General features: G+C 28.4%; 1 protein-coding gene across 2 annotated transcripts; it reads right to left on the reverse strand.

Annotated features, from left to right (window-relative positions):
• Positions 1-1,430: 1,430 nt before the first annotated feature.
• Positions 1,431-7,528, reverse strand: LOC101247398 (BEL1-like homeodomain protein 1). Of its 2 annotated transcripts, XM_010315079.3 has the most exons (6): positions 6,886-7,159; positions 5,662-6,728; positions 3,963-4,336; positions 3,829-3,889; positions 2,941-3,229; positions 1,431-2,185 (listed from the first exon to the last, which is right to left on the reverse strand). In XM_010315079.3, exons 2-6 carry the CDS (start codon positions 6,595-6,597, stop codon positions 1,734-1,736), a joined length of 2,112 nt encoding a protein of 703 aa, XP_010313381.1. In that variant the 5' UTR covers positions 6,598-6,728; positions 6,886-7,159; the 3' UTR covers positions 1,431-1,733. The 2 variants fall into 2 exon arrangements, with proteins under 2 accessions (XP_010313381.1, XP_025884077.1); XM_026028292.2 differs by having other exon boundaries at positions 5,662-7,528.
• Positions 7,529-11,778: the final 4,250 nt, after the last annotated feature.

Genomic DNA, 11,778 nt, shown 5'->3' on the forward strand with positions numbered 1-11,778 from the left:
TGAAAAATAGTGTATGGAAACTATCTAGAAGGATTCGAAATAGCTTAAACTATCATTATTTGACTAAGCATATAAATTGATTAAATTAATTTATAAGCAACTTTGATATATTTGGATAAAAAATGAAGCTAATAATTCACGTGGAACTTTTAAGCCAAGTTCGACGATTATTAAGGATCTAATTAAGACTTATTAATAAAAATTTATTCAACACTCAAATTTTGCACCAAATAAATCTAGGGAACTTGCACAAATTTCATTAATTTAGGAGTTAATTACTTAGACACACTCTAATTTATAATATTACACGTTTTATCAAATTTTGGTGCCTCTTATTACGTTCAAATACATGTATCTCGAAAGCACGAAGTCAAAATTAAGTGTAATTTGTTCTGAATACATTGTGTCAAAGTGAATTCACGTGTATATGAAAAACATACCAAATCTCACCTCCCTCACATCTCTTCCATATAGCTCGTCAATATTCTCCCATGTATATGTATTTGATATCTCAGATACATGCGAATCACATTAAATACATACATATACATGTATGTAAATGTATTTTCTTTAATATATTATATGACAGGAAACTCACAACTCGTGATAAGATACAAAATATTTTTAAAAAATATAGATAATAATAGTATATATGATAGTAAAATATTTTTAATTATATAATTTTTCCAATTTGCATAGCATGTATTTGCACATTTGATCTTTAACAGTTAACACTTAATCATGATTAGTCATTAGTGAGCTTTGGATATGAGTATATCCAAATTTGACATAACATATATTCATCCCAGTCCAAAAATAATGATAAGTTGCTTCAATTCTTTGGAAATGTTATCGTGCTTATATTGAATCGTACAAAAATTACATTAATTATTTTTAAAGAATCTGACACACGTGATAATTTTGTCCCTTAACTTTTGTTACTGAACAAGAAGATGTTCCCTTCATAACAAAAACGACAACTAATAACAGCGGTATTCGAGTCAGTTTGTGCACACCTCAACTAATTTTACGTGATACCTACTTTCTCTCACCAATACAGAATAATAATCGGGCACTCATATCCAAGCTAGCTAAAATCTGTACCACTATATACCCTCTTACTTCACTGCCCAAATTTTACAACCTAATTAACCATTGTGACCAAATATAAATTCAAGTAAAATGGTTAAGAAGGTGTAATTCCATAGCTTAAAAAAAAAAATCAAACAAGAGAAACGCAAAATAACAACTTCATCAATCCCCATTTACATGACCTAAAGCAACCCAATAACAACATAACTACTGTAATAATACAAGTCGAGTCTGCAAAGGATAGTCATGTATATACAATTCTCAAGACATTTCTTTCGAACTTTTTGGGAGATAATCAAAGAAGATATATGGAAATTGAAACAAAAAGAAGCACAAAATTTACAACATATATACTATAGTTTGCATATATATATAGATAATTTTTTCTTCATCTTTAGTTGCATGCAACAACTATAAATAATAATCCAAGCTAGCTAGTTATCTCAATACAAAAATAACAACAAAAACTTGTATCTTCATATAAGAAAACTAATAGTATAACCTATATATACTAACTAAAATTTCTACCTATACATATACATGATGACTAAATCTCAATTCCCCTTCTTTTATTCAAGGCCTTTTACATGATGTAATTTCAAGCTGATTTACCTGCAAATTATATATATGTATATGTATGATCAAGAAACATAATCTTGTAATAGTTGAGTCGCGTAACGCTTCCCACTCTGAAAATCAATGTTTTCATAGCTAATATTTGGATGATGTGTAGGTTGATTGTAATGACTTTCCAATCCAATGTAATTGTGTTGGTTTTCAGAATTTGGTGGAAGCCCTAAAGTAAGAGAAACATGACCATTACTTCCTTGATGAAAAGTTGTTGCTAATTGTTCATGATTTTGATTGTTGAACCTTGTTCCAAATTGTTGATCATCATCCATTGTGTAACTTGGAGTCATTAGAGTGTAACATTCTCTTGTTTGTGTGTTGTTGAACTTTTCACTTTTCACTTTATTCATGATTTCTCTTTCCATTGAGATAATAGTACTACTTTGCATCTCATTTCTTGCCTTCTTGTTGTTCCTTTGGTCATCAATGTTGTCCATGTTTAATGACCTAATCAAGGAGAAACCTAATATTCAAAAAAAAAAAAAAACATGTTAATTAGTTAGAGAATATAGAGTCATTCACATTATTATTACAATAGAAATAAAAATGCTAGCTAAATTTATTGTCTTTTGAGCTATCCTAGGTATTTTAGGGTGTGTGACCATCTAATCATCCCAGATTGTTTATTAATTGAGGTATAGTAGTTATATACTTCCTCCGTCCCTTTTTACTTATCTACTTTTGAATTGACACACCTATTAAGAAAATAATTAAAGACGTAGTAAGTTTACCATTTACCCCTACATTGGATGAAAAGTTCTACATTTTTCAAAGTAATTAGTCAATTAATTGAGGGTATAATAGATAAAAGAAATTGTTCTTTCTTGATTTGTCAAAATCGACAAGTAATTAAGGACAACTATAAAAGGAAAATGGACAAGTAATTAGGGACGAAGGGAGTAGATGCTAGTCAAGAGTGTAGTCCCACATTCACGTAAGATTCGAAAAAAAGTTGTATTTCAAGGAATGTGATGTCGACAGTTATTCTGATAAGAGATCAACCAACTCCACAACTTGAAGTTGTGTGACTGATATAGGTCACGTGGAGATGACTTTATTGTTACTTCAAGAGTGCCTACATGGTCCATGAAAAGATCATATCCCATGGGGACAACCTATCTTTATGTAAAAGTAGTGACGCCTTCCACGACTCAAACCTATATTATAGGTCAGACGATGACAACTTTTATAGTGATTTTCTTATATATTCCAACTAACCTCCAACCGTCTGAGCCGGCATCGAACCGCCACCACCTGTGGGAGATGTTGAAATGGTGGAAGTAGAAATATCATTTGAAGTAGCATCATGAATAATATTGCTACTAATTGGTAATTTTTCTTGTGGAGCACTTGATTTTGACCCAACAATTTCATTGTTATTAGGTTCAATAATTTTTTGATCTAAACCATTTTGTTCTTGATTGTTTTTCTTCACTTCTTCCATGTACATTTCTTCTACCATTGGCTTCCATAGTCTAACTCTAGCATTTATGAACCAATTTGATACCTGCATTTTCAAAAGCATTTCAAGAAAGAACAGACGATCGACTTTTAAAATTTGTAGTCTAAAATACGTACGCTTATGTATATATTTGTGTGACTTACTGACATATCTTTTTATAACATCATTGTTTATTCTAGATATTTTTTGTCTGCTATAGTGAAATATTGTTCGTAAAGAACATATACTGCATGACTTTAACATAACATGAAACACTACATTAGAATTATCCTCAACATTAATTAATTAATGACAATAGCATAATTATCGATAAATATATATTTTCAGCGGTAATTAATACTTTTTTAAAAAAATGTATCTATAGCCTATAGCGATAATGGATCTAATGAAAATTAACTAATACCGATAAAAGCGTTAGTATTCATTATTAACGTGCCGATAAAATTGATTTTTATTTTGTTATAGTGAAAGTTGGTTTCAAAAAAAAATGGTTGTTATAATAAGATGTTGTTAGTGTTATATAGATATCGAGGTACGATGGTTGTTGGGAATTTTAAAGTTATATTGTTCCTAAATTGGAAAGAAAACATTTTCTTTATGAAAAAATGTGTCACATAAATTGAATATGAGAATTTTTCAAGAACCTGGCTCCTTGTTAGCCCTGTTTGCTTAGCAAGCATGATTTTATCTGAATCTTTAGGATACCTGTCAAACAAAGAAAATTTCGTTTAAAAAATTTAAATTGTTATACTTAATTACGTGTTCAGGAGATACTTACGGATGAAGAAAATGCTCGAAAAGCCAAGCGCGGAGAACCGAAACCGCTCTTTCGGGCAAACCTCTTTGTGGCCTCCATGCATTGGTTTGCATCATCCCTAATTGTTGTAGTGCACGTTGTTGGCGTAAATGATGATCCACAAATTTCAACTTTGATCCTTCAATTTTGCCACCAATGTTCTCTTCTTCCCCTAAAGTTTTATTTGTGTCCTTTATTTGCCCAGAAATTGCATCTTTTAAACATCTAAATTGCTTTGAAATTGTGTGCAAAGCAAGTTGTGTGTATGATTTTGATGATCCAATTCCTGTTGTTTGCTCAAATGATGTTGCAATCATTTGCATTTGGTGATGGTATTGTCTATACCTTTGATCCACCTAAAAAAAAAATTCAAATAAATAAAAATAAGTGGACTGGTATCGATCATGTCTCAACAGTATCTGATTGAAGTTTAAAAAAGTATAAGAATATATGAAGTTGAAGTTGAAAAAAATATTTTTTAAATCGATTTTCAAATTTCAGATTCTTTATTTAAAGTTCAAGCTGAAATAACTTATGAAATTGTAAAATAAAACTTGATTTGCAAAATAATATTTATCACTGTAAAAAAAAACTGTGAATAAATAAGAATTTTCCTGGGGTTAGTTTGAAATATCGCAGGAAATTTATTTTCCTACAAATTTTAATACTAATTTACAGGAAAATCTCCATGTAATTTACAGTTTTCTTGTAATGTTTCATTATTTTCCAATAGAAATTTATTCGAGTACTGAGTACGAACGCTCTTTTATTAAGCACTTTAACCTCCTAAAGTGAGATGATTTAATAACACACATATGAATTAAGTTTCAAAACAGATATCGAATATCAATACGAATATCAAAAAAAGAAATTATTCCAAAGATTTTTCTTTTATGTGATTCTCAAAAGAAAGGTAAAGAATATTTCTAAATTTGAAAGGTTCTAATTAATTGATTGAATAAGACCACGTGCCTTTGATTTTTTGTCAACTCAACAAGACATATTAGGTGTATTATCTTTAACTTTAGTTGGACCCCCAATAGAAAAAAAAAAAAATTAGAACCACAATTGTACCTTTTAAATAAATCAATAATTATTGCTAGTATATGAATCAATAGTAACTTGACCCCTCCCCCTTCCCAACAAGAAAAATAAAATGAAACTAAATAATTAAATAAAACAATGAAATTAATATGAAGATATATAAATTTGTACACTTTTTTGTATCATTTAACAGAAGTTGATTTCTTAGATTGTCATAATTAATCAATACTTTATTATTATCTCATAATTAAAATTACTCCTTTTATTGAAAAAAGATTAAAATCGAAAAGAAGATAAAATAATAACAGTTAATTGGGTAATCAATTCGATTAATTGATTTTACTATTGAAAAAAAAAGAGCAAAATTTGGACAAAGGTTTTGTTGTAAATTCTATTGAACAATTTTTGGTTTATTTAATTAAATTCACTACTAAAAAACATGAAATTTTAATAGATGTTTGGTTGAAAATGGAGAATTTTTTACTGACTAAACGTCCGTTAAAATTCCGTGTTTTATAATAGTGAAATTTGCCTAAATGATCAAACTCCAAATCAAGAAACTTGATATTGATATTTGATAGGAGATAAAAATTGATGACTAATTAATTAATATATGAATAATTAGAAGTATATATACCTCATCAAGCATGCTAACAAGCTTTGCTTTCTTCATTTGAAGTTCTTGTCTTTGAGCTGTTGTAAGTTCAACACCACTATTTTTTTGGGTGTTACTTTCAATATCATCACTAGCCAAAGATATTAATTCATTCTCCAATTTGTGTTTCTCCTTTGCACCACCAACCTCTGATAATTTGATGTTTTTTCCAACACTAACAACTTCATCAAGAAGATCTTGTGCAACTTTTAGGTACTTAGAACCCAATATCATCCCATTAGAAATCGAAAAAGACGATAATGCCCCTGATCCTCGAGTATGATCGATATTACTGGTATTTACTCCTGGTGATGATGATAGTATTCCAACCTGATGATTGGTTGTTGAAATTTCGCGATGGTCTAGTGGAAGACTAGACCCGAAATTCATTTGTTGTTGTGGAGAAAGGCTTAGAGAAAGACCTTGATGGTGCGCTTGTGTTGGTGACACCAACCCCGGTCTTTGAAACCCTAATTGGGAAGCAAAGTCCGTGGTGGTGCCTCCAACACTACCTGAGTTGGGAGAAACCACAGTGGATGACGGTATATGTGATTTGCTTCCATTTCCTTCTCCTCCTCCTCCACCACCTCGAGGGGTACTTTGGTCACCAGAAGTCCACAAACGCGATAAAAGGCCATGATGAGATGCCGAAATTTCCTGGATGGAAGGACGGTTAGAATCCTGAAAATCACCTGGCAGGGGCACTCCAACCAAGTGCCCCTGTGCATGTGCTTGCAAAGGGAGGGACACGTGGGGGAAATTCCCCGACGCCACGGAATTCAAGAGGAACATATTGGTCGATTGTTGTTGATGATGATGGTGATGATGTGTGTCATTATAGCCTATAAAATTAGGGTTCATCAAATAAAGTGTTTGTAGACCATCAGCTTGGATTTCTGAGCCTCCTTGATAGTACATAGCAATAAATTTCACAATCAATCAAGAAAATTAACAACCTCTTCTTTTTTTTTTGGAGTTCAATTTTATTTATTTTTTCAATAAAATCTTGTTAAAGGAAGTGACTTCTAACACTAGGCTGATGATGAAACCTGAAATTAAAAAATAAGATGGAAAATATTTATAATAAATTCATGCAATACCTTAAAGATAGTAAACATTTTTAACAAAAGAAAGTTAAAATAATATATGATGAATTATATATAATTAATGTTAAACTAAGAAAATATGGAGAAAATTTGTGCTTACATGAGTGACATATATCAAATATCTTCAACCATATACTAAATTATAATATTATTTTTTAAAAAAAAAAACAAGGAAGAAAGAAAGTTTTCTTATTATAATTGGGAGAAAGAGAAAGTGAGAGATTTTTCTTAAAACTCCACAAACACATAAAGGGGAATATGAATAAAGAAGACATGTTTATTTAGTGTAAGTCTCCTAACATATCCCCCACCCCCACCCCCACCCCCTCAAAAAAAACAGTAAAAAAATCGTTGATATAAATATTTTTTACATTATCAGGTAGGTAATTTAAAAAAATATTTATAGATAAACTTTTTTAAACGTGAGGCTTATAATTTTAAAAATAAAAGATTATTCATAGAAAAAGATGACACAATGATTGAATTCTTTCGACAATTATGAATTTAATTTATATATAATATAAATTATTTTGTATATTACGTGTTTTAACCCTTCATATAAAAAGTAAAATTGCAATTTTAAAGATAAAGACACTTTACTTTACTTGTTATAACATATAAATATTAGTTTTTATACTAATAAATATTAGTTAAACACTATAGTAAGGGGGTGGGGGTGGGGGTTGTTGTTCTTTGGATATTTTTTTAATAAATTTATTTGGTGTTAGGTACATAATTGTGATGGAAAAAATAAATAGACTCAACTTTTCACTATTATAAAATGATTTGATACTGGCATAATTTAGATTTTTTTTTTTGTCAAAATATCTTTAGAGAAAAAGTGTGTATAGTGAATTTAACAATAATAAGAAAGAAACTAATAACGAGTAATGGTGGAATGATTAAAAATTTTCGTCTTTACTTAGAGGTTACAAGTTCGAGTCATGCGGAAAAAAAATCACCAATATGTTGAGCTTTCTCTTTTGATAAGTTTTTTTAAAATGTGAATTTAAATTAATCAGAGCTTCAAAATAAATAGTCGACTCTAAAATTAGATGAAAGAAAAAAAAAACATTAAGTTAAAGGAAGTAGGCCATAGATAAATGAAAAATGAGGAAACATCTTTTTCCACCAATTTGTTGGGTCCATCTATGATACATAATTGATTACATTAGTTGCTAGAAGTCCCTTGATTTTTCATTATTTCCACTTATGGCCCTTTTTCCGATGGTGGGGACGGGGGTTCGTAATTGATTTGTTATTCTTTTCTCTTTTTCTTGGATGGATCGAATCTGGGATTGAAATCGAACTCCTTCTCAAAAGGATAAATAAAGTGATTCGATTGAGATTAAATATAGATCCAAACTTTTGTGTGTAGTTCTAAATGTGTAATAGTGTAACTAATGTGTTAAAAAGCTTTTCATTAAAAAAAATTGTTCTTTTTGAAATATAATAAAAAGAACATAGTGGTGGTTGTAAAATTAAAAAAAAAAACACTTTTTTAATAATTTAAACTAAGAAATTCATTAAGTGTAAATTAACAAGTGACATTCTTGATTATATATAATATGTTTTTTCGATTAAAAAGATTCAAATGAAATCCTTTCGATCGATAAGTACCTAGGTCATGGACCATATGACAACTTCAACATTTTTTTTTTAAAAAAAAAGTGTCCCTCCATCCCTATCTTCCAAGTCCAAGAAAGATTTTATAATTGGATTTGTTATATACTCTATGAATAGTATATAATAAGTGACATTCTTGAAGTACATATAAAATCAAGGACCAAAAATATACTTTCATAACTCATGTGCTTTGATAGGGAAATTACTCTATTAAAATTAAAGGGACAGTTAGTTAGTTACTCTTTTTATGATATCCAAGAATCATCTTCCATAGGATTGATTATTTTATTGAGAAGAATAATTTGAATTTTTATTTTTTTTAGGTTTTATCATACAACTTTTTGTAAGTATGTGTCATTTTCTTTTAAAGAGAGAACTACGTAAGTTGTATTGCTGTTTTGAGACTGTTTCAACTTTAACTAGATGTTTCGTGTTTGAATTTTAGATTTGAAAAAAAAATAAAAATTAATAGTATCACATCTGATTGGATTTTGTAGTCTGCAATATGAATTTATTCAGGACTTTAAAGTGAAATCCGAATATCGAGCGAGAAAAATATGAAAAAAATATTGATTATCATGAGACTTTCAGTTGTTGTTCTTTTTTTATGATCAAGTATGTGAAAAATCTTTTTATAATGGGTAACATTAGGTATCTGTTATTTATTTGGTGATAATGAGATTCAGATTTACGATATCTATTTGTTTTCTTATCATATTGAAATATGTGAATGATCTCACAATCAAAACGCGTACTTAGATTGTTAGAGAGAACTAGAGAACGTGTTTTTATTTACTTTATCACTTGTTCAATAACTTTAAATTAAAGAACATAATTATTTAATATCATTTGCAAACTAATACTATATAAAATAAAATCAATATCCATACGATTATTGATTTGAACATCACTATTATCCAAAAATAATTATTTTGGGCACCCCCTTCATAGAATGTGGGTGGGTAGGGTGTCACTAGAAGGTATTGCAACTTATTTGCCAACAAAAATCAAGAGTCAAATTAAATAGACATCAACTCAATTGATAGAAATATATATATATATATATATATTATATTAATTTTCTTATAGATTTTATGATAAAAAGACTTCTCAAAAGACAATAGATATGTATTATTATTTTATAAAACAAAGATGAACATCTCAAACAATTTTAATATGAATAAATTTATGTGAGTGAAAGTTTATTAAAATCGCAATAAGTAATAGATCAGAATTTGTCATTTAAATATATAGTTGCTTCAATATTAAAAACCTAAACATTGAATTCATAAATTTTAGAATTTAAATTTATCTTTAACCTTTGAAATGATTATTTTTTATTCGATATTTGATATTATATAATACTCGCTTTACATCCCTAATAAATTTGGATGCTAAGTGCTCTATCCTTTAATTAACTCAAAGTTTTATGATAACAACTGTTCATCTCTTTAACATCAACGTCAATATCAAAATTTATTTTAATTGGATAACTTTTTCATAATTAATTTATATACTATTAGTCTATTAATTATTATTTCCAAATAAAAATAGAAAAGGATTTTGATTGAAAAGGATGATTTAACAACTAATTTTTTATTTATTTATGTAACATAAAAGCATAACATTTTTCATTTTAGATGGCCATAATGGACACAAAAACTTTTTTAAATTTTTTTTCTTCTTTAATTTTTTTTTTTCAAATTCACCTCGTACCTCTTTTCATCTTTCTTTTTATATTGTTTTTTTGGAATTTCTATCACTAGCTTTTGTCTTTTCGTTATTCTTTTTCCCTTTTCAACTTTCATGTTTTAATTAAGGTGACGTAATTTAATTTGATACGAAATTTATAAAAATAATAAATAATCAAGGAAAACATAATATAGAAAAAATATGCTTCAATCTTAAATATATTATATAAATCATCACTGGCTAAATATACGTTTGGCTGACAGCAACCTACGTAAGTAAGTTCACACATAAATAAAAAATAATAAAATTAAATTTTAAATAACAAATCTAACTAAAATTCAAAACTCGAAGAATAATGAACTAATTATGATTTTTTGGATGTACATATTGCTAGAATTCTCTTTCTTTTTTTTAAGTGTAAATTATGGTCCAAAATGCATCACTTTCATAATGAGATAAGATACGTGCAAAAGCAACTTACGTGATTAATAATAATAATTCTAAAACTTTGGTGGACCTATTGATTATATATATATATATATTCTTTCATTTCTTGACTTTATAGGCAAACTTTTGGGTCCACTTAACTATTGAGTTTTTGGCTATCATGCAAAAAGTTTACTAGGGTTTGGAGGTATTAGCTTGGATAATATCCTATGGTTTGACACGCAATTGATTTTTTAATCTTTCGAAAAAATAATTTAAATACATAACTTATTTTATTATATTTTTAAAATTTTCTATTATTTGAAAAATTACAAAAAAAAATCCTACTTTACGTTATGTATTAGTCGGATACCTCACTTTACACGATGTATCAGTCGGACACATTACTTTATGCAATGTATAGGGACGTGCGCAACGTGTCGGGATGTTACTTTATGCGATGTATCATTGGGATAAATCACTTTACGCGATGTTTCGATTCGGCCATTTGGGATACATCACTTTATGCAATGTATAGGGACGTTACTTGACGCAATGTATCAAGATGTTAAGTGATGTATTCAAAATCGAAAGACAATAAATCAGGATGTTAAGGAATGTATTTGAAATCATAATGTGATGTGTCAGAACGTTTTGTGATGTATCCGGGTATCCATCAAATTTAAGAAATTTTTATAATTTGCGAAAGAGTTAAAATATGATATAATTAGCTCTTGACATTATAAAATTAGTGTAAAATCTACATCATTATTTGTTTTCTTATTTGTACCTGAGCTCGTTCATATTATCAGTTTTAAGTTCAAATAAAAAAATATCAAGGATTGTAGTTAACTAACAATTGGGATGTAACTAGCCAATTCATGAATTCAGAATAGTATATTTGGTACGAAGAAAATATTTTTTTTTGGAAAAATAGTTAAAAGTTTTAAAATTTTCTCTAAGACAACAACAAAAATTAGGAAAAATAATTTTTCTAGTGAAAGTAGGAAAGACGAGCTTGTGATTGCACTATCAAGTCTCATGAACAGATCGAGCAAATTCGAATTAACGTAACATGATCTATCAAATCGAAAATTCTCCCATCCCACACTCCTTCCTAATACCTTTAACTTTAATAGTATTTATCTAAATTATATACAATTACTTTATAATCTAATTTAAATTGAATAATTTTATTTTTTATTTAACATTTTTAATCAAATATAAATACAAAAATATCAAACTTCTA

This window comes from Solanum lycopersicum, chromosome 11 (assembly GCF_036512215.1).
Source record: "Solanum lycopersicum chromosome 11, SLM_r2.1".
Lineage (NCBI taxonomy): Eukaryota > Viridiplantae > Streptophyta > Magnoliopsida > Solanales > Solanaceae > Solanum > Solanum lycopersicum.